At 44.8% G+C, this 24,015-nt stretch overlaps 1 protein-coding gene across 2 annotated transcripts in view; it reads right to left on the bottom strand.

Annotated features, from left to right (window-relative positions):
* Positions 1-466: 466 nt before the first annotated feature.
* PSTPIP2 (proline-serine-threonine phosphatase interacting protein 2) overlaps positions 467-24,015 on the bottom strand; it is a 151,049-nt gene continuing 127,500 nt past the window's right edge. For both annotated transcript variants that reach the window (XM_033935170.1, XM_033935178.1), the window contains exons 12-15: positions 18,805-18,883; positions 16,536-16,570; positions 8,372-8,432; positions 467-2,840 (exon numbers count right to left, since the gene is read on the bottom strand). In XM_033935170.1, coding sequence (XP_033791061.1) covers positions 8,383-8,432; positions 16,536-16,570; positions 18,805-18,883 — 164 coding nt within the window. In that variant the 3' untranslated portion in view covers positions 467-2,840; positions 8,372-8,382. The remainder of the gene's footprint in view (positions 2,841-8,371; positions 8,433-16,535; positions 16,571-18,804; positions 18,884-24,015) is intronic.

Here is a 24,015-nt window from a genome sequence, read left to right as displayed (position 1 = left end):
TTGAAGGACACTGGGCTAAGTCATGGGCCAGACCCTGCCCAACTCTACCCAATCTCCACCCCAGACTCCGCCCCCATAATAGTACTAATTGCACCTTGCACTTCCCGTGCCTCATCTGGAAGTCTTCCCTCTGACGTTGCAACGTCAGAGAGAAGGCTTCCGGTTCAGGCGCAGGATGCCCGTAGGAGCAACTGCCCGTGGCTTTGTGCACTGAATCAGTTAGGAAGAGGGAGCTGGCTCGAAGATAACGCCGCGTCGATCGCACCATGGGCCGGCGGTTGAAGAACGCTGTTTTGGGCCTGATGCACGTGCTGGCCCTGTGGACCGGCAGGAAATTTCTGTGGACCGGCACTGGTCCATGGACCGGTGGTTGAAGAACCACTGTGCTAGACTGTTGTGCAGCTCTCAGTTTGAAGCCTCTCTGACTAGATGATCATGGACTAATGAACTAACTAAGATCCAGTTTTGGATAAAAGTAATCACAATGACTGTAGTATGTGTGTGAAAGTTGGGAAGTGAGTGTGAGTTGATGGGGATTAGGTTCACTGACTAAATTATTCTGATATTTATTAATAAATTAAGTATTGATATGTTGTACCGTAATGAAATGAATTGTGGGAGATAATATTAAAATTTAACTGATTAAGATAATACTTGTTTGTATTAAATATTTAATAGCTGGTTTTATGAACTTGAGTTAATGAATATTCATGAGAGATTTTTGCATGCCTACTACCTACTTTAAAGACAAATCTCACACATGCATATTCATTAAGGATATCTTGAAACCCTACTGGCTGGGGGTCCCCCAGGAAAGGTTTAAGAACCACTGGAATAGAGCTTAATGCCGATTCCTGTGCTTAACTATAGGCACCAGACTCATGCCTGCTGAAACCTGGCGTAAATGGTGGAGCCCAACTTAGGCGTGCTGAGGTAGTATGCTGTAACGACACACTCAACGTTATGTAATGCCCCTGACACACCCATGGCCATGCTCCCTTTTCAGTTACATGCTAGTAGAATTAGGTACCATGCCTTCTAGAACAGCAGACACGTGCAAATCCTAAGTGGCGCCCGTTAGCTTCAATAATTTCTTGTTATCACACAATTTCTGATAGTTAAGGGCTCATTAATCGATTAATTTGTGCATGCAAATCTGGGCACCACCTGGGCGATATTCAGCGCCAAATAGCACATTGCCGGCTGTCCACCGATACAGTAAGAGATAGCCAGCTATCGTCCACTGAATATCTGGGTCGGTGGATAACCCAGTGACAACTAAGTCATGCACTGCCAATATTCAGCAGCTCACTGGCTAAGGCACATGTCCAGATGGACCTGCCTAAAAAGCAAGTCTATATTTGGCCGCTAGGCCTTACCCGACCAGTTGCTGAATATCGGTTTGGCTGGCTAAATCCGTAGCCGTGAACTAGGCCTCCATATTCAGTGCCTATGTCCGGGTATGGCCCAGGCATGGGATATCAGGGCCTGTATATAATATCCAGGGAACGTGTATATATTAACTGGAGCATGCATCATCCTCACTCCCCCCAGAGCTGCTCTACCTCTTTGCTTCAAACTTGTATCAAATAAGCCGAACAAATAAGGCTGTTTCTCATTGCTGAGAAGTGAGAGAGTCAAAGGACCCCTGGAGAAGAGGATGAAAGAGAAAAGAATTCAAATCAAAAACAAGCCAGATGTGCGTGCATGTTTCTGTTCAGCTGTCTTTGCTGTCAGTAAAAGTCTTATCTGTTTATATATATTTTGCTCTCACCTTGTCATTAGTAGCTAAAGGCAAGTTACATTCAAGGGCTTCCCTGTACCCAGAGGACTTACAATCAATCAAAGAAAGCACCTGAAGCGGTGGAGAATAAAGTGACTTGCCCAAGGTCACAAAGAGCATCAGTAGGATCTGAACCCCGACTTCCCTAGTCCTCAGCCTGCTACCTTCACCGCTAGGCCACTGAAAGAGCAGATTGAGAGGACAACCCTGGTGATGGAGCAGGAAAGGAGGCACACCACAGAGGAATCCAACTCAAGTGTGCCAGCATACGACCATTTCCTTCCACACACACCCTATGGTGATGGAAGCCACACTTTTCCTGTGGGGGGAGAGAGGGGGGCGAATTAGAATAGAGAATATGGTGGAGGGGTCCCCAAAGAGGTGCCAGGCACGATTGAAGTAGAAACAGCAGAAAAACACAGTCCAGGACAGCTTCTGAACTCTCCAAGAGGAGCTTGGCAGTCAAAGCTCATTGCCCAAAAATCAAGCCTCAGAATGACTGCAATGGTGTTTGCCTAAAATTACTACATCCATCAATAATTAATCAGAATTACACACTTTACAACATGACCTTGGAGAATTAGTAGAGACAATAAAAGCACTGTGCCTTCTACATAGCAAAGACTTACATCATCGTCCTCTTTCAGACACAAATATATGGTGGCATCTGAGTCCCTGAGATAGCGCTGAGCTACAATGTCAATGCCTTGTCCAAAGCAGGTGTTAATATTTCAGGATTTGGCATGTGCACTCAATAGTGGGTGGAGAACAACACATCAAAATATTTCCCATGCACCTGCTAAAGCAATTTGGATATGACATTCCTTCATGTATAAGAGTGTAGACGCTATTTTTCTGCATACCCACTCTTAATGTTCTTCCAAGCTTGGTTCAGTATGCATGCTGGGGCCTTAGTACATAGCATGTTCCAATTTGTGTAGAGGCCCCAGAGTGTTTTTCAATTTTAAAAAAAGAAACAGCTCAAGCCTACATCGCCAGGACTGGTTAAAGTGTTTCTTATGCTGAATGGTGTTCTTGGAGAAGCCGAGTTTAGACCCTGAAAGACAAAGAAATAAGAAATAAGTCAATGATATCATTTTACCCGACGATCGCCATTGAAGACCCGATAGCCCACATCTCAGATTTTTCGCAACTCAGCTTTTTTTTTCACTGTCCACACTCTACTGTGTCAGCCACAAACAGGAAGTTGAAGATTTGAAGGGGGGAAGGCCTCAGCCACCCGGGTTTAGCTTCCCAGAAAGCCAAAGCTATTGGGATTGTAGACAGGTGGGTATAGTGGGTTTGGGGAGGGCTCACCATCTATATATATAAAATTGGATGTGTGTATGTATATATGTATGTTCCAGCATAACTCCAAAATGTATGGACAGATTTCAACAAAACTTGGCAAACATATTACTTACTATCTGGGGGAAAATACTGTTGGGGTGAGAAGGGGTAAAATACTGTGGGGGTGACATATAAAAATTATCGAGAAATATAGATATTTGTGTCTAACCCATAGTTTTCAGGTTCACTGAGATGAATACTGACACTCCCAATGCTGTTTAAGTCCAAGTTCAGCCTTATAGAGAGGGACATTCTTGTGGGACATGTGGGAGGTGAGACCTTTTGGGATAAATAAATAACCAGGCAACGCCGAGTAATCTGCTAGTAACCTATAAAGGAGTTCTGGTGAGATGTTTATATGGCACCTTTTTTGTGAAGTTCACAGCAGAGCCCCACTGCTCTGTTACCATGTCTGGGTGGCCAGTCCATTACAGGACTGGCCCCTTCCATGTCCAAATGGTCTTGTTCTGGGCGTTTGGGACTTGGACAAAATTTTGTTCAAAAATGTGGTATAAAAGATAGATGTTCTGATGGTCTGGGCATCCCAATAGCCTGGATGTCCATATAGAGGATTTAAAATATATATTTCCAGACATATGGTTGTTTGCCTTTCAAAAATAGGCATTTTCTTACTTTGGAAGTCTAGCACCATACATCCAAATCGTACTTAGATTTATGTTTTGAAAATGCCCCTCTACGTGTTTTGAAAATGAGCTCAATAAGCTTATATGTAAACATTTTTACTGATAAGTGAAAATATACAGTATAAAATATGGTCATCCATCTAATATAATAAAATGCTAGGCCGCGCATGCGCACTAAAAAAAACGTGTTCCCTGATCCGTCCCGAAAACACGAGTGCGCATGCGCGCGTTTTACGTCATCACCTACTCTCCACCTTGCGTCACCAATCACTGTCATCACCTGCTCTCTACCTCGCGCCACCGATCACTCCTCCTGCACTATGCCACGCCAGGCATGTCCGCAACCGGCCTCGAGCTCCTGGGGGCCGGCGGCGTGAGCCGCCCGGCGGTGCAGTGCTGAGGTCCCGCCTCCGCCCTACACGGCGCCGCCAGACCCGGCCCTACACTGAGATCCGCGATCGGGTTGCCATGGAAACCCCGCCGCAGCCTCGCGGCTAGGTAGGGGGACAACAATCGCGCTTATGTTCAAGCCGCCGCCACGACTCCTCTTTCGAACCGCACCAGGATCGAGAGAGGAGCTGCGGCGGGGGCTTGAGCATAAGCGCCATTGTTGTCCCCCTACCTAGCAGGCGGCCTTCCTCACCCGGGCCCACCGTTCCTTCCCTTCAGTTCAGCTCCGCCTATGTTAAAAGGAGCTGCTTTGAAATTGGAGCCCTGCCGCCACCGTAACACTTTGCCGTGGTCCCATATGTCAGAGAAGGAGCGGGACCAAGGCAGAGGGGAATGTGCTACGGCAGTGGCAGGCCTCCGATTTCGACGCGGCTCCTTTTAACATTGGTGGAGCTGCACTGCACTTGATGGAGGGAGGGAAGGAAAGGTAGTTGTGCGCTGTTGAGCCCCTCTTTGCCCTCAGACCCTCTCCTAACTGCTCCCTACTGTCTCAGACCACTGGGGGGAGGTGCCTGTCTTCAGCTGCCGGGATGGAGGGAGGGAAGAAGAAAGAAGGGGCCCTGGCAAGCGAGTTATCAAAAGCCAACCATAGCCTGGGACCCCTACATGATATGAATAATGACCAGACAACAAAAGGTAAGAAAAATAATTTTATTTTCTGTTTTGTGATTACAATATGTCAGATTTGAAATGTGTCTTGAGGGAGGCTGCTGCCACGGCTTTGGACAGAGGGGTACCATTTTCGTGGGAGCCGGTCTTTGGAGAGGCTTGGGACGTGGGGACGGATGCGGGAGGGGCTGCCGCTGCGAAGGGCTGTGGTGGGGGAGCCAGCCAGACCGCAAGTGTGGGGACGTTGTAAGCGCGGATTGGTCAAGGAGCCGCCGCTGCTGAGGCTTTGAAATTGCTCTCCCACCGTCACTCCCTCCCGCCCCGGCTCTGCCTCTGCCCAAGTTCAAAAGCAGGAGACATCTAGCACCCGTTAATCTAACGGGCTTAAACACTAGTCTATATATATATAAAATCAGATGCATGTATGTATGTTCCAGCATAACTCCAAAACGCATGGACAGATTTCAACCAAACTTGGTATACATATCACTTACTATCTGGGAACAAACACTGTGGGGTGGGAAAGGGGGTGACAGGTAAAGAATCATTGAAAAAGGCAGATATTGCTTTGACCAATTGTGTGAAGCTTGGGAATGATGTCACACTGTGCTGTGCTGTCATTGCTATAACGATGCCTCCAAGGAAACATAATGTAATCAAAGCTACATCTAGAACTTCAAAGACAGTCCAGCATCATAAGGCCTGACTACAGGATATGAAAAAGAGAGCTGCTACATCTAGAACTAGTATAAAAGTGTGAGGCCTGACTACAGGATATGAAAGATAAGTGCCTAATCCATAGTTTTTGGGCTCGTTGAGACTTGCTGCTGAGATTGGGATATCCGGGCAATGCCGGATGATCAGCTAGTACAAGATAAAACAACAGAAAACAGAATCTTAACTGACCAAGTAGCAGAGGAGTTTTCAAACTAAATGCTTGGCAGAATGCTATCATCCCCACTCCCAGCTACAAGCGAAGAGAGCATACATAGCCATAACAGGGCCCTGGACTCTTATGGGCCCCGATTAACAGTATATTCGTAGAACACTTGTGTATTGAAAAGAAAAACCTGTATATGAAGAGCACAGAGATAAGCAACAGCCACATTCCATAATGCAATAAAAGTCATACAAAGCTTTGAATGTTCCAGTGGGGTAGACAGCGTCCACAACTAAATTCCAAAACCCAAACCCAACTCCTCCCCTCCCTCCACTTATTGACACATAGGAGCTTCATAAGCTTAAATGTATATAGCCTGTGTGTATGTAAGTTGACACAGATTGAATAATAATAATAATAATAGTAACTTTATTTTTGTATACCGCCATACCCAGGGAGTTCTAGGCGGTTCACATCAATTAATCAGGTTTACAAGCAACGAAGTCATTAAGTTAAGCATGAAAGGAATATAAAAGTCCTAGGAGTTAACAGGTTGGTAATGAAACAATAAGAAGGAGTAAGAGGAGAATTCAGATCATTGGTGGATGGGGTGAGAGAAGTGGAAGAAAGGGATTAGGGGGTCTGTCTGTGGAATAAGTGAGTTTTGAGTAGTTTTCTGAAGTCGAGGTAGGTGGGGGCCTCGAGCACAATTTGGGCTAGCCATGGGTTCTGTTTGGCCGCCTAGAAGGCGAAGGTTTTGTCGAGGAACCTTTTGAGGTGGCATAGTTTTAGGGAGGGGTAGGCGAATAGATGGATTCTGCGAGAGTTCTTATTGTTACAATTCAGGTTGAAGTGAGGGTTGAGGTAGCTCGGAGATAAACCAAATACAGTTTTGTAGCAGTTTTGAGTAAAGATGTTCCCTGAATATGTGCATACTTAAGAAAAAAACAAAACAAAGGAGAACAAGATACCACACTGAGCACAAAGAGGAAAAAGAAGTGGGGTTCCATGAAGAGGAGCAACAGTGGTGATGATGGATAGATGGATAAATGTGTGCATATAGCTACTAATCTTCAAAGACCACAAGTAGAGAAGAGCTTTCCAAAAGGAAGTCTTTCTTTATGAAATCATCAAACTGAAAAAGACTTTTGGCTGTGTACTGTGATGAAATCATTGAACAATGCATATGAGGATGCCTGGAACATAACTTGACGTTGGTAGATTCTTATAATTTTATCTCTTCTGACTGTTCATATTTATCTAGGAGACTTTGTATTTTCCTTTAACATTCTGACTAGGCAGAGATAGGTATAGGAGGCCAGAAGAGACCCAAGAAAGGGCCCAAGGAGGCATCAGGATTGGACCATGAAAAAGTCCTTGGAAGGGATAAGAGACATGGAGAGTTTCAAGTTTATTGAGATTTTGATTTAAACGCAATATCAAGTATTTTCAATGCGTATAACAATAATAATTTGGGGGGACAAATAAAACAGTTTAAAACCATAAACATACAGTTTTATCCATAGTTACATTAAAGATACGTAAGGAATGAAAGGTTAAATTACATTTGATTTAAAATAAACAATTAAAAATAAAATAATAGTTAGGGAAGAACAACTTTAGGAGAGGTATTAAAGAGAAAAGAAAAATTTTTTTTTTTAATGAAGACTTAATCTAAGAGTAATTGTTTAGGTAAGACTTGATCTAAAAGTAAATAGGAGAGTCAAAAGGATTGTCTGATCTAAGATTCATAAGCATCTTTATAAAGATAGATTTTTAGATTGCTTTTAAATTTTTCTAAGGAGGTTTCAGCATGCAAATAGATTGGAAGTTTGTTCCAAAGCTGGGGTCCCAAGATAGAAAAGGTTGTGGTTCTTCTGGTGCCAATTACTTTCAATGATGGAATGGTCAACAAATACTGATCTGTTGATCTAAGAGATCTAACTGGGGAATAAGGTATTAAATTTCGATATAAGAATATTAGAGTATTCGCTTTCTGAATTTTGAATGTTAACAATGCGATTTTCCAGAAGTGAATAAGAGGGAGAAACAAAATCCAGGGGAGGACTATGAGGGGGGGGGGCTCAAATGCTGGAGATCCTTTTGGAACCTTAAGAAGTTAATATGGGAGAAAATGACACAAGATTGGGGAAGGAAGGAGGAGGAGGGAGGGAACCCAGAATGGAGGGTGTTTGTTCCTAGTATCATGTATGTTAACACAAGCAATAGAGCATTTCAGTACTTTTTCACTGAGCATGGAGTTGGAGTGGTAGGGGAGAGAAGGTCAAGAACCAGAGACTGGAAAAAAAAGATTCAGGAAGTGACCTCAGGAGAAGGAGGGAAAGAGGATGAGAAACAAGAGGATCTAAGGGGATCAGAGTCCCAAATTTTACCCTGGTTCCCAGGATGGTACACCTTGACTGATGCATAAGATTGTACCAAGGACTCACAGGACAGTGCCAATAGTGTTAGATAACTTTGTGCATTTACGTATCAGTTAAATACCCTTATGTGCATTGAAATGGCTCCTGCAAATAGTGATCAAGGGTTTGTCACAGTTCAGATCTGAACTTTAAAAAGTTTCCAAAAGAAACTTTAAGGTGCAAGATCCTAGATACATGTCCATTTAACCCATAAGGCTTAAAAGTAACTTACCTACTCTTCTCCTAGTGCAATATTAAAGCATATTCATCAACAGAAGCATATTCAGGGCCAGCTATAAAACACAAAGAACATATGTAATCAACGCACAGCATTTTCCAGGAAACATCATAGGGACTAATTCATCAAGCATTATCTACATAATTACCAAATAGAAAATAAACCCAGTACAAATCAGGTCCAGAGAACCATAATTGGGGTACCTTTATAAAGGATTTTCTGCAGAAAAAGGTTTTTTTTAATAAAAATATGCAAAACTGCATAGAATAAAAAGTACATAAATGGAGAGTGTGCACCTACTTTCACATAGTATGGATGTAGGTGTTCCCAGGAGCATAATTTAGATAAAATAGAGATGGAATTGCAATATACACATGTATTTTATAAAATATATAAGCATGTGTGTAGAGTACATGTGTGAGCACATGTGCCAGTATTTGAATAAAATAAGGTCTGATTCTGGGAACCTATTTAATAAAAGCACATAGACACTTATATTAATTTTATGAAATAGGCTTAAAAAGAAAAATGTTCTGATCTGCTAATTTTCTTTCCTTGAGTCCTACCAGACCAGAACGAATGGCTTATGCCCCTTTACCAGCAAATGGAGAAAAATTATTTGTGAAACCATTTCTTACACAGGGCACCGTGCGGCTCCAATCCAAGTAGTATTTTTTTTGTAACAAAACACATGTAGACAAACATTTCCCCAATCTTCCCCCAGAGCAGGAGAAGGAGAAACAGATCCTCTCCATATCCTACAGGAGACACACTTGACAACCTCTGCTCATCAGAAAGCCCTTCCCTCTCCTGGTATCAAAGTGAGCTCCAAGGTATTCCAGCTTGAGAGAGTTCCAGCTTGCTATTTCTAAAGTTGATCACTCATCCCAAAGTCTGCAACAGCTGAATGCCCACTTTTATCCTCCAACTTCATTCTGATGAGCTAGTCAGGCATGTAAGATCTCCTTACATAAAACTGCTGCCACCACAACTACAACTAAAGGTACACAGCCAGATCAAACAGCAAGGTAAAGGCTTCCCAGTGCTGTGAAACTCAGGAATCAATGTCAATCTCTCCAAACTGGAACTGGAATTATGTAGGTAAGCTTTTTTGAGGTCCAGTGACATTAAGGGCAATAGATGCATGGAACAGTATCCTCGAAGAAGTGGTGGAGATAGAGACTGCGTCTGAAAAATTCAAGAAGGCGTGGGATAGGCACATGGGATGGTTACTGTGAATGGGTAGGCTGGATAGGCCATTTGGCCTTTATCTGCCATCATGTTTCTATAACCATAAAGTTCTATGACATCACAATATAAGTGTTAAGAGCCTTAGCTTGTAACAACAATGCTCTATGACCTCACAATGCAGGTGTAAAGAGCCTTAGCCTATAGGGTGAGGAAGAGATAATGGTTACTGCGGATAGGCAGACTGGATGGGCCATTTGGCCTTTATCTGCCATCATGTTTCTATGTTTCTATTAAGAACTCAACTTGCTATTCCTCCATAATTATAGATCATAGGAACTTCATGTAGAAATGAGGAATACATAGAACTAAACTGATATCCTTAATATCCAAGACTAGACCAGAAAGAAAAGGAAAAGGCAGAGAAAAAAAGAGAGAGAGAGAAAGAAAAAGAAGGGGAAAAGGGATCTGGACTCTTTTAAGTATTTTTCAAGGACTAGACAGGAGACCCAACACATCTCACCTGCCCAGAATCAACTACGTAACCATCTCTCCAGCCATACACTGGTGTTACTCCAGTCAGCTAATAACATGCTTCACAGTTATGCTCACCTACCATCTTCTAGAGATACTACTATATTACTACCACTATAAGAACATAAGAATTGCCATATTGGGACAGACTGAAGTCCATCAAGTCCAGTATCCATCAAGCCCACTGTCCTGTTTCCAACAGTGGCCAACCAAGGTTACAAGTATCTGGCAGAAACCCAAAGAGTAGCAACATTCCAGAGCTGGTATTGTGACATCACAATGCCTCATTCCACCAATGCCTAAGAGCCAGCTTCAACAGTGATATCACAATGGCTTGATTGACCTATACTTGGCTTACATAAGAACATCAGAATTGCCGTACTGGGACAGACTGAAGGTCCATCTAGTCCAGTATCCTGTTTCCAACAGTGGCCAACCCAGGTCTCAAGTACCTAGTAGAGAGCTGCATGGGAACGGGGACGACGGGAATCCAGCGGGACCTGCGGGGATCCCGCGGGTTCCCCCTTTGAGTCACGGCGATCCCGTGAGGATGCCCCCTAGGGTCACGGGGATCCTGCGGGGTTCAATGCAACTCGAGCCGCGAGGCTCGTCTTCTTTTTCCTACCTGCTCTGCCGCAGCACACAGCCGACCAGAAGTCTTCCATGATGTCAGCGCTGACGTCGGAGAGAGGGCTTAAGCAAAGCCCTCCCTCCCTCTGACGTCAGCGCTGACATCAGGGAAGACTTCCGGTTGCTATGTGTGCTGGGGCAGTGCAGGCAGGAAATAGAAGACGAGCCTCGCGGCTCGAGCTCCATTTTGGTGGTAATTTGCTTGCAGATAAGGGCTGGGAGGTGGAACACAAAAGGGGAGAGGAAGTGCGTTTTTGACACAAGGCATGAACTTGGGAGAGAGGATGGAGGAAGGGAGGGAAAGAGGTGGGGGAGGGAGTGCGTTTTGGACACAAGGCATGAACTTGGGAAAGAAGATGGAGGAAGGGAGGGAAAGAGATGCTGAGGTGGGGGAGGGAGTGCGTTTTTGGACACAGATGGCATGGACTTGGGAGAGAGGAAGGGAGGGAAAGAGATGGCTGTGTACACGGAAATGGAAGAAAAAAAAATTTTTGGTCATAGGGAGGGAGTGAGGTACAGATGAACGGGAGAAATATTGTTACATTACATTAGTGACTTCTATTCCGCCTGTTCCTTGCAGTTCTAGGCGGATTACAACAGAAGATAACTGGACATTTCCAGGAATATTACAATTTAGGGAGCTGTTTACATAACAGATACTTTGAGGAGAAATTACAAGAGAGGTAGAGACTTTGAGGGGGGAACTTTACAAGGGAGGGGATGGACAAGGGGGAAGAGTTAAGATATCTGGATAAATTTTTTGAATAGCAGGGTTTTGATTTCTTTTCGAAATGATTTGAAGTCGCTCGTTGCTGTCAGCAAGTTGGAGATGGAGGGGCCTAGTTTCGCTGCTTGCGTCGCTAGTAGGTTGTCGTACATCTTCTTGCGCTGAGTACCTTTGAATGGGGGGTAGGTAAATGGGGTCTGAGTTCTCCTTTGTCTGGTTATGAGGTTCCGGTTTAGGTGATTGTTTAGGTAAGTGGGGGCAGTGCCATTTATTACTTTACATTACATTAGTGACTTCTATTCCGCCTGTACCTGGAAAGGGAACAGTGGGACAGATTGAAATGGATGCAAGAGGGAGGAATGTTGGACATAGTGGTGAAGGGAATGGAGGGAGAGATGTGGCATGGTGCTGGAGAGGGGTGATAGAAGGAGAAATGTTGGGCATGGGGCTGGTGGGCAGGCACGAAAGATGAGAAAGGGATAATTGCTGGACCATGGTAGGAGGAACCAATGGACAGCAACAGAAGAATTTAGAGAAGATGGGAAAGCGGAAAAAAGAAACTGGGACCAACTTTATGGAAAAATAAGTCTCCAGACAACAAAGGTAAAAAACGGAATTTATTGACTAAAATATGTTAGCTTTGGGAAATGTATATAGCAAATGTCTTTGTATTGTGTTCAAAAGAAAAGGAAATGCATTTCTGGTTTTATTTCTACGGTGTTGAAGTACTTGCTGACCCTTGCTGTGACTGGTGGGGATCCCCAAGCACCGCCAGCAGAGGACCTCCTCTAGAGACGGCCAGAACTCTCCTCCACCAAGCACAGCAGTCACTGGCAGCATCCATGAGCCACTGAGGTGCCAACATCTGTGACTCACAGACGCTACTGCTGCCTGCCAAGCTTGGCAAAAGGGACCCCCGGCCAACTGCAAAGGAAGTCCTCAGCTGACAGCTTGGAGGTTCTCATCAGCTGAGTACAGTAGTACCTTGGATTAAGAGCATAATCCATTCCAGGAGCATGCTCATATTCCAAAATGCTCGTTTATCAAAGCGAGTTTCCCCATAGGAAATAATGGAAACTCGCTTTGATACGTTCCCACCCCCCAAGGCCATTGGCGCTGCTCTATCTTCCCCCCCACGAGAACCGGCATTGCTCCCCCCAAAGGCCCCCCCCTATGATCCGGCACCTTCCCCTCCCCCCCCCGCGATCTGGCACCCTCCCCCCCGCGATCCAGCACCCCCCGCTGTGATCAGGCACCCCCCTGCCGCGATTGGGCATCCCCCCGCCGCTGCTTACTGTCACCTGGGCACCGGCACCGACATGTCCTGTGCATTGGTGCCGGTGCCCGAAGATCGGCCTCCTGTTCTTGCCGGTGCCCAGATGACAGTAAGCAGCGGAGGGGGGGTGCACGATCGTGGCGGGGGGTGCCGGATTGTGGGGGGGAGGGTGCCAGATCACGGGGGGAGGGTGCCAGATAGCGGGGGGAGGGTGCCGGATTGTGGGGGGGGGGGGGCGCTCATAAATCGAGCCATGCTCAGTTTCCGAGGCGCCAATTTTGCAAATGTTTTGCTTGTCTTGCAAAACACTCGTAAACCGAGGTACCACTGTATTTATATTTTATACTTACATTAGAGGCTCTGGTAGAAACCCGTTTACAAAGTATATATTCTTCCCAATTAATATTTCCAAATTAATAAAGTCTCTTTGCTTATTTGTAAATGGGTCTCTACCAGAGCCTTTAATTCAAGTTCAAGTTTCAAGTTTATTGGCTTTTAATATACCGACCATCAACAAGTATCTGGCCGGTTTACAATAAAAATTTGAAAGGAAAAATTAAATAAATAAATAAATATAAAATAATCAAAGTGTACACTGAAGACATTAACTAGACAGACTTGAAGGTGAGGGAAAATGGGAAGGATGGGGGGAAAGTTACATGTTAAAAGAAGAAAGGAGAAAGAGGGAAGAGGGTAAAACAAATAGGGTGGGATCGCTTTATAAAAGCGGTTGGTTGAATATAAAAAGAAGAAAAAGATGAAGAATGGAAATAAGGAGAGAAAGAAAGAAAAAAAAAAGAAAAGAGAGAGAAAAAAAAAAACGCCTATATGTATGTATAGGAAAATCTAAACACAGGAAAAGGCATCACTTCAGTAGCATAATTAAATGAAATAACTATTTCTGAAGTTTATAGGAACGGGCGGGGATGGAGGGGATTCCTCGCAGGGACGGGTGGGGACGGAGGGATTCCTCGCGGGGACGGGTGAGATTTTGGCGGGGACGGGTGCAATTTCTGTCCCCGCGCAACACTCTAGTACCTAGCTAGATTTAATGCTGGTTATCCTAGGAATAGGCAGTAGATTTCCCCAAGCCATCTCAATAATGGCCTATGGACTTCTCTTTTAAGGAAATTATCTAAACCTTTTTACTCCACTAAGGTAAGTGATTTCACCACATTCTCTGGCAACGAATTCCAGAGTTTAATTACACATTGTATGAAGAAATAGTTTATCCGGTTTGTTTTAAATCTACCACTTAGTAGCTTCATTGCATGCCCTCTTATCCTAGTATTTTTAGCTTATGCCCCTTTACCAGCAGTGCTGTACAGAGTCACAAAGGAGACTGTCCCTGCTCAAATGAGCTTACAATCTAAACAAGACAGACAAAAGGGATGCCAGGGTAAGGGTTACAATATGTAAAGATAGACAATACTGATTGCCCCTATATAGGAAATGGGCTGATAAGATGTTGTTCTCTGTCTCCATCTGCTGGTAGTGGTCATTATCCAGTTATTCTGGACTGATCTGGTAGATGACTAGAAAAGGTACTTTTGTGGAATGCTCTTACAGGCATCCTGTTACATATTTAGGCAGCTTGTATATTCGTTAGCGTTAATGAGACCTCTCTGATAGTATGATGCAGAGCTTTCACAGATACACAAAGGATTTCACAGATACACAGGGGATTCAAGATGGCAGCTACATGAAAAGTTCTGGCTGCAAAGTCTACTGTCTTTTGTGCTTGTGTAGCACTATAGGAAAGTGTAAGGGTGGGCAGCGATGATGAAACTTCTGTTTCCCTGCCACCCCAGCTATAGGTCCCATAGATTTCTTTAGGACCCAGTAATCAGCCTGATTGAGATGCAGCCTCAGAGAGGAGAGGGACGTAGTCATTTGGGCCCAATATTACACTGAGCCCGGACTCAAAGACCCCCAACCCCACAGCCATGAGCAGCTAATTCTTCTCTCCATTTGATTCAGAGGCTGAAGCAGGAGGGTTTCCAGCTGTCTATTGGGGAGAAAGAAGAGGCTAGGCCAGGTTATGCCCAAGCCCTAGAATCTGCAGAACAATTTCAGGTGTGGGAGGTTTTATGGATCCCCCAGAGGGAAGATATTGTTGTGGAGTCCTCTGATGCAGCTGGAAAACTGGAGGGAGGTAACCTGAAGAAATTAACAATGTCACTTCCAGAAACTAGGGTGAGCAAACCTACAGTTATAAATCTTTCATCTCTTAGCATCAAAAGTCATATGCTAGAACCATCATGTTTTCTTCAATTTTCAAACTCTGTAGTGTATGCTAGAGCAGGGATCCATAATCTCTCTAGCCTCAGATTGAGTTTTGCAGGTACAAGATCCTTTATCCAAAACTTCAAAACCAAAAAGCTCCAAAAACCGAAATTTGATGCAAACTGGAAGTAGTCAATGTGACACACACTGAAACCAATGCAGATGCATGCGTTTGTCCTCCCTCCCAGTAGCCTTCTCCTGCTGTCAGCCCTCCCCAACCAGAACCAGCAGTTCCTCCCCATCAGACCCCCCTTCAACCCAGCAATTTCCCCACTGTCAGCACGCCCCTTCCTCCCTACTTCCCCCACCCCAAAGAATTATGATCCATATAAATTCAATGTCCGACAGCATGATGCACGACCTACTCCTACTGGAGCGCTGGTCTAGGTCCTGGCAACTCAGCTTCAATGCCAAAAAATGCAAAGTCATGCACCTGGGCAGCCAAAATCCATGCAAGACTTACACCCTTAATGGCGAGATCCTAACAAGAACTGAAGCAGAACAAGACTTAGGGGTGATCGTCAGTGAGAACATGAAGACTGCCAATCAAGTGGAGCAAGCTTCATCCAAGGCAAGGCAAATCATAGGTTGCATACGCAGGAGTTTCGTCAGCCGTAAGCCTGAAGTCATTATGCCATTGTATAGATCCATGGTGAGGCCCCACCTGGAATACTGTGTGCAATTCTGGAGGCCGCATTACCGTAAGGATGTGCTGAGACTGGAGTCGGTCCAGAGAATGGCCACCCGGATGGTCTCGGGACTCAAGGATCTCCCGTACGAGGAACTGCTGGATAAGTTGCAGCTGTACTCATTCGAGGAACGCAGAGAGAGGGGTGACATGATCGAGACATTCAAGTATCTCACGGGCTGCATCGAGGTGGAAGAAGATATCTTCTTTTTCAAGGGTCCCGCGGCAACAAGGAGGCATCCGTGGAAAATCAGGGGCGGGAAACTGCACGGGGATACCAGGAAATTATTTTTCACTGAAAGGGTGGTTGATCGCTGGAATAGTCTTCCACTTCAGGTTATTGAGGCCAGCAGCGTGCCTGATTTTAAGGCCAAATGGGATAGACACGTGGGATCTATTCACAGAGAAAGGTAGGGGAGGGTCATTGGGGTGGGCAGACTAGATGGGCCGTGGCCCTGATCTGCCATCTATTTCTATGTTTCTATATCTCTCCCAGAACTAGCGGCAGGACCCCCAGGCCAACCATGCTTCCATAGTGATCTAGCGGGATGTTGGGGCAGGAGCTATTGTCAGTGCTGAAAATGGCTGTCAAGACTTCCAAAGGCAGCCTCACCGCTGGGTCTGGGAGGAGGGAGGGCTGCCACTCTTCGGGGTGGGAGGAAGAAGGAGAGAAGGAGGAAGTATATACAATACAGGTACAAGATCCATTTCGAAAAGCTCTGAAAACCGAAATATGCCTGGTCCAAAGGATTTTGGATAAAGAATCATGTACCTGAATCAAGTTTACACAATTAGAAATAATTTTTTTGAAAATCTGCATGAAACTTACATGGTATATTTGTGGGAACTGGCAATTGCCCTCTCCTGTAAAAAAAAACAAAATATTAAACCACTTATGTTCACAGTTAAATTATCTTAGTTGTTATCCTGTACAGTGGGGTTTTCATCATGTTCTTATTTATTTCTCCTAGGCCTAGATTCACTAAGCAAACCAATCGTGTACCGATCGGTTTGCGACCCCTTTACGACCCTGACCTGATTCACTAACCTTCTTGCCGATCCTGTCCGCACCCAGATTTCCATGCCATTTCCCTAATTTTACCTTGTTTCAAGATTTAAAAACACAAAATATAGGGCTAGATTCACCAACCTCCAATTCCATGTCCGATCTGTTCCCGATTGCATGCAGGCCAATGAATTCATAAAAGGCCTGCATGCAAATGGGGATGATCATTAACATGCCCCCCTACCCACGGCCAGGATCGCTAGAGAGCGATCCTGGAGCATGCACAGACGCTGACAGTAGTGACAGGAGAAGCAGCCTCTTGTCACTGCTATCAGGGCTTCTGCTGGCTTTTTAAATTTTAATCGGGCAGATTTATTTTAATTGGGCAGATAGTTTGCATGTATTACACACGCAAAATAACTGCTTGGTTAAAAATAAAAAAGTCCCCCTCCCGAAGTGCCTCCTCCCTCCCCAAACTCCTAAAAAATGCCCCCCCCCCATGCCGATGCCCCACAAAAGACAGGAGGGATGCCAACTACCTGCAAACGACTGCAACCGCCCCGACCGGCCCACTGCACCCCCGACCGAACTGGCCCACCCCTGGTAGGGCCTGGTCCAACCCAGCACGACATCTCACCTGTACCTAAAAGTTGGGAACAGGAGGGGTGCTCAGTCCCTCTGCTCCTTAGGCCTCCCTCCAGTGCTATCTTCCGGAGCAGGAGGAACTGCAAAGTCCTCCTGCTCCTTCGTCTCCTCCAGCTCCTGGATGATGCACTGCGAATATGGGCCATAGACCACGCCCCAGTGCATAATGTGATGCACAGGGAGGAGCTTAAGGCCCTGATTGTCTCAGGCACCTCAGACTCCTCCTACCTTGGGTATGGCGCCTGAGCCAATCAGGGATTTCCTTAGGGCTAACTCAAGTTACTGACAGGTCTGCAGCAGTTGGGTTTGCCAATAGTAAAACCCGATTCAAAATAGCCAAGCAATTGTTAGTGAATCACTAATTAGTGATTTTACTAATTTGCATGGAAGGATCGGGATCAGATCGCTATAGGCTTTAGTGAATCGGGTTGGAGGGAAATCGGGTTGCAAAGGGCTTGCAAACCGATCGGTACACGATCTGTTTGCTAAGTGAATCTAGCCCATAGATAGAATAAGCAGTTCTATGAGGCCGACTCCTGACTAACTATATACATCTTAAAGAATCTCGGCTTCCTAGGAAACAGACACTTCAGAGACTCAGACTCTCATCAAGCACTGTCTGCCTAATTAACACTCCCCTGTTAATTGTTTCTAAAGACAAGTGTTTCATTATACTGAATAGTTAAGAGAGCTCTGTAATCTGACCTACTTTAAACAAGAATGTGCTTTGGCCTAGTTATCCAAAAATTTTCATAACATCCCAGTAATTTGAGGAAGAAGAAACAATAGTCTCCCCCATCCGCCTACAGGACAAACGAGGCAAAATATTTATCTAGCTATACACACACAGGAACACCTACCTCATGAGAACTGATGGCAGCCATTCACAGAGGGACATGGGACAAGACAGGAAGCGAAAAGCTCGCACCTACCTTCTGCGCCGCTCTGACTCTGCTGCTCGCGAGTCAGCCGGAGGAAAGGGCAGAAGGCTGAAAGCTCCTGCCCTACAGTGCTGGACCGCCGGATGAATTAAAGTCAGGGGGGGCCCTGCCTTCTTGCCTCGGGGTGCCCTGCTGGGGGATTGATGTCCCTGCCTGCCACTAAGCCATTAGGCCTGCCCTATGCCCTGTCCAGGCCTGCCACTAGACCACCAGAAGGGGGACGGGCTACAGAGCCTGACAAGGAGTGTGGAGTTGGTGCAGATCCCGGCAGGGAGAATTTGGTTCAGAATGGAGTTTTTTCTTGTTTTCCTCCTTTAAATCTAGGGTGAGTCTTATGGTCAGGTGTGCCACATGGAGTAAAAAATACAGTAACTCTCTTGGTCAGAAATATGTTTCTTGCACCGCTGCATCATATATGTTACATGAAACACTTGCAAGGGCCACATGCATCTCTGGGTAGTAAGGAATCTCTATGGTTATTTGGAAGACTAAGGCCTCAGTTTTACCTTGGCGCTGCCGCTGCATGACTTCTTCCCGATACCGAGTTCCTTTGAGAGTTGTAGTAATTTTCATATGGAACTGGGGCTGAAGAGGAAACAGGTTTACAAGTTTGATATCAATGATGTAAACGTTTGATGAGACAAAAAAAAAAATATCATAGACAGTAATTAAAGCCAAACCAGCCAGCTTGTGTCCTAGTTAGTAAACCCTGTAGACACTCTGTACTAGGTATGTTTTGGGATATTTTCTACAAAGATACAGGCTCCGTCGCCCTAGAATAGTTCTTGTTCTAGAACTTTCTGAATGCTTCCTGTTCTGATATGCTGCAGAGAATCTGGACAGTGGTCGAATTAGTACATGCCTGAAACTTAAAAACAGTAAGCATATCATCAAGGCTTTAAATGACTTTACTGCACAAACTTTTAATGCTTTCAAAGGGCATCTACATTTAGAGAATGACACGGGGACAAATTTTTCCCTGTTCCCGCGGGGACTCAATTTTCCGTCCCCACAAGTTCTTTTCATGTCCCCTGCCCCATTCCTGCAAGCTCTGTCCTCATCTGCACAAGCCTCAAACACTTTAAAATGGTTCATAGACAAAATTGCGCGAGACAACGGCGCGCCGACAACTGAGCGCAAGGTTGACGGCGCGCCGAAGAAAAGCACTATTTTAAAGGGTTCCGACGGGGGGTGTTGTGGGGAACCCCCCTATTTTACTTAACAGACATCGCGCTGGTGTTGTGGGGGGTTTGGGGGGGTTGTAACCCCCCTCATTATACTTGAAACCGAACTTTTTGCCTGTTTTTTAGGGGAAAAGTTCAGTTTTAAGTATAATGTGGGGGGTTACAACCCCCCAAACCCCCCCACAACGGCAGCGCAATGTCTATTAAGTAAAGTGGGGGGGTTCCCCCCCCCGTCAGAGCCCTTTAAAATAGTGCTTTTCTTCAGCACGCTGTCAACCTTGCGCTGTTGTCTGCGCGCCGTTGTCTCGCGCATTTTAGTCCCGTCACCCTTTAAAATCATAAGTGTTCAAGGTTTGTGCAGTTAAGGCAAAGCTTACAGGAATGGGGCAGGGGCAGGGACAGGAAAGCTGGGAATTAAAACAGCTATTAAGCTTTCCATCTGAATTTATTCTTAAAGACCTGCTTGTGCTTACTACTAAAACTACTATTTATCATTTCTATGAGGGGTTGCTGAAAAGTTCTCAGCCCAACCAACTTCCTAAATTCTAAGCGTTAATTTCCCACTGTAACTGAGAAGAGTGTTATTTTATTTTATTTTACAAACTGCCAACAAGTGTGGAATTTTAAAGTGTGGAGTTCTGAACCGTCATGAAGTTCCTATTCCTGCAAAAGAAAACTCCAAAGGAAATCCATGAATGTATGATGCAAACATTGAATGTAAATCCGATTTTGAACATTTTGGAAGAGGAATGGCTAGGGGGGGGGGGGGGGAAACATAAGAATTGCCGCTGCTGGGTCAGACCAGTGCGTGCCCAGCAGTCCGCTCACAGAGTGGCCCTCTGGTCAAACACCAGCGCCCTAACTGAGACTAGTCCTACCTGCGTACTTTCTGGTTTGTCTTGAATCCCTGGAGGGTGTTCTCCCCTATGACAGACTCTGGAAGAGCGTTCCAATTTTTTACCACTCTCTGGGTAAAAAAGAACTTTCTTATGTTCATATGGAATCTATCCCCTTTCAATTTTAGAGTGCCCTCTCGTTCTCCCTACCTTGGAGAGGGTGAACAACCTGTCCTTATCTACCAAGTCTATTCCCTTCAGTACCTTGAATGTTTCGATCATGTCCCCTCTCAATCTCCTCTGTTTGAGGGAGAAGAGGCCCAGTTTCTCTAATCTTTCGCTGCACGACAACTCCTCCAGTCCCTTAACCATCTTAGTCACTCTTCTCTGGACCCTTTCGAGTAGCACCGTGTCCTTCTTCATGTACAGCAACCAGTGATGGACGCAGTACTCCAGGTGAGGGTGCACCATAGCCCGGTACAATGGCATGATAACCTTTTCCGATCTGTTCGTGATCCCCTTCTTTATCATTCCTAGCATTCTGTTCGCCTTTTCGCCGCCGCCACACATTGCGTGGACGGCTTCATCGACTTGTCGATCAGAACTCCCAAGTCTCGTTCCTGAGAGGTCTCTCCAAGTACCGCCCCGGACATCTTGTATTCGTGCATGAGATTTTTGTTACCTACATGCATCACTTTACACTTATCCACGTTGAACCTCATCTGCCATGTCGATGTCCATTCCTCGAGCCCGATTATGTCACGTTGCAGATTTTCAAAATCTCCCTGCGTCTTCACTACTCTGAATAATTTTGTATCGGCTGCAAATTTAATCACTTCACTCGTCATACCAATGTATAGATCGTATATAAAAATGTTGAAGAGCACGTGTTCCAAGCACCAAGCCCTGCGGCACCCCACTGGTGACGCTCTTCCAGTCCGAGTATTGTCCATTTACCTCCACTCTCTGTTTCCTATGCTCTAGCCAGTTTTTAATCCACTTGAGTATTTCACCCTCGATTCCATGGCTCACAATTTTCCGAAGTAGTCGTTCATGTGGAACCTTGTCGAACGCATTCTGAAAATCCAGATATACAATGTTGACTGGGTCACCTTTGTCTACCTGCCTGTTTATTCCTTCAAAGAAATGCAGCAAGTTCGTCAAACATGATCTGCCTTTGCTAAAACCGTGCTGACTGGTCCTCATCAGCCCATGTCTGTCAAGGGTTTTTTTTTTTTTTTTAAATTTATGCAGATTTAATAGTTATAATATCAGATGATACGAGGAAAAAAAGGATCTTAACATAATTAACAGTAATTATACATATAAACAAAATTCCTTTCAAAGCCCACAACAAGTGAGAAGACATGCCACCAATCAAATTACGAAAAAGAATAAAAAGAAAACTAAGAAGTGGTACTTGATTCATCCACATGAATCTAGACCCTTCCATATTATCTGGGACTCTTACCTCCTCCTAATTCTCAGTTATGAAACACGTTGAAAATAAAGCTTATTTCTGTTCTCGAGCTAATAAGAATTGTTGCAATTGAATAGGAACCCAAAAAACATATTCAATGTCTTGTAATTTAACAAGACATTTACATGGAAATTTTAAATAGTATGATGCATCAAGAGCTAAGACCCTTGATTATAATTTTAGAAATTCTTTCCTTCTAAATTGCGTAGCTCTTGATACATCAGGAAAAATCCGAACCAAATCTCCACAAAATTTTGACATGCCTATTTTGAAAGTAAGTTTTCATTTTGTCTATCTCACTCATACACGTTACTACCAGAGTGGACCTACTCTGGATCACATCCTGACTATCCTCCAAGAACTCTGTCAGATTTATTTCATTAGTAACCAGGTGGTCCACCTCCTGGGCGGATTGTATTTTCTTTTGCGGAACATAATAATAATTATTTATTGGAACAGTTTCCGCATTGGGTAATCCCAGTATTTCTTTAAAGTATTTCCTTTAAAGTAAAGGAGACAATAGATGAGTTACTGGGAAATTAACCAAGCGGAGATTTCTCGCTCCATCATTTCCATTTTTGAGTGTAACACCGTAGAATCCTTAACGGCAGATACTGAGATAGCTTGAAGTGTATTACTTTGTGTTTCAACCACATTTAATCTTTTATCCAAAAAATTCAAATTAGAGTCCACATTTTCAAATTTTTGAGACACAGATTGTGAAAAATCTAACGTTCGTTTCACTGTTTCTCTGAGAATCCCTTCAACTCTAGATATACCTAACCACAAATCTTTAAGGGTAATATCCTGTGCTTCCACTGCCAGTGGTTGATCCTCTACTACACTTGAAAAATCAAGTGGTTTAGGTATCTCAGTGAAAGCTAGTTTACTTGTCTGAGTAGAGGGCACCACGTATTCAGTGGAAATAGCAGGAATATCTTTCCTGCTATCACCTGATACTGGATGATGGGGGGGAGTTCGTTCGAGGGGACTCAATGATGCCCCCGATATGGGAGATGTCATATCCGATAAAGTTTGTGGAGGATTGTTCATAGAAAATGTCAAATGCCTGTCCATGGGACCAGATAACGCAAGTGTTGAGCTCTTAGGTTTAATCTTCCTCTTCCCCATAGTCTAGCTAGTATTTATACAACCTGATTTCCTGCTCCTCGGCTCCGCATTGCTCCAAGGGGTGCGCCCTGCGGCCGCAACCGCGGCAGCGGTATGGAATTTAAAATAATTTGTGGAGACGGACCCGATGACGTCAGGGGGTCCATTTCTGCAGGTGCCTGCCCGATGCAGCCAACACAATACTCAACCGCCGCTGTGGGATACTCAGGGCAGCAAGACAAAGTCTCCTCCGGGTGTCCCAGGAACGGCAAGGTAGCAAACTCCCCCATGTCCGTCAAGGTGATCAATGATGCAGCTTTTTATGTTTAAATGATTTTTATTATTCCAGCAGTAAGAAGCAAATACAAACAGTAGTACCATTCAGGAAATAACATTTTCAACAATATAATCAGTTCCCCTCCCAACCTCCCCTCCCCAAGAATCCATGGCCAGTCCAACAGCTGAGAGTGGGAATAAAATCTTAAAGATTCAAAAGTCTACTGCGAGCACGCGGTGTGAGGTCCTGCCAGAAGTGCTCCCACACCTGACAAAATTTGCGACCCGGGCCAAGAGTCAAGTCTCCCACCATGCGTCTCTCCAGTGTTGCGTGCACTATCATTAGGGATCTCCATTGTGCATACGACGGGGGATCACGTGAGAGCCAGTTGGTGAGGATGGCTTTTTTTCCCATCAAAAGGGCTCTGGAGATAAATGCTGACATTCCCTTGGGTTTGGGCGAGGCTATATTATAAAATCGAAATAACGCCCTTGGTTGCGGAAGCCATCGCCTTCCCCAAATCGATGTGGTATATAGGCCAAGATGTCTCCAAAACTGTTGGATTGCGGGGCAGGCCCAAAACATGTGACTCAAAGATGCGTGAGCCTGATTGCATTTCGGGCAAGAATGCGACGCAGTAATCCCCATCCGGGCTGCATGTTCCGGTGGAATGTAAAGTCTAAGAACAATTTTCAATTGCATTTCCCAGTGAGTAATATTGGGTGACACCTTCTGAATGTTCTTCAGGACCCGTTGTAACTGTTGAGCAGTCAACTGGCAATGCAAGTCCTCAGCCCACGTTGTCGCTAATATATCCAGATTCGTACTTG

The sequence above is a fragment of the Geotrypetes seraphini genome, chromosome 1 (genome assembly GCF_902459505.1).
Source record: "Geotrypetes seraphini chromosome 1, aGeoSer1.1, whole genome shotgun sequence".
Taxonomy (NCBI): Eukaryota; Metazoa; Chordata; class Amphibia; order Gymnophiona; family Dermophiidae; genus Geotrypetes; species Geotrypetes seraphini.
This window is presented reverse-complemented; position numbering and strand designations above follow the sequence as displayed.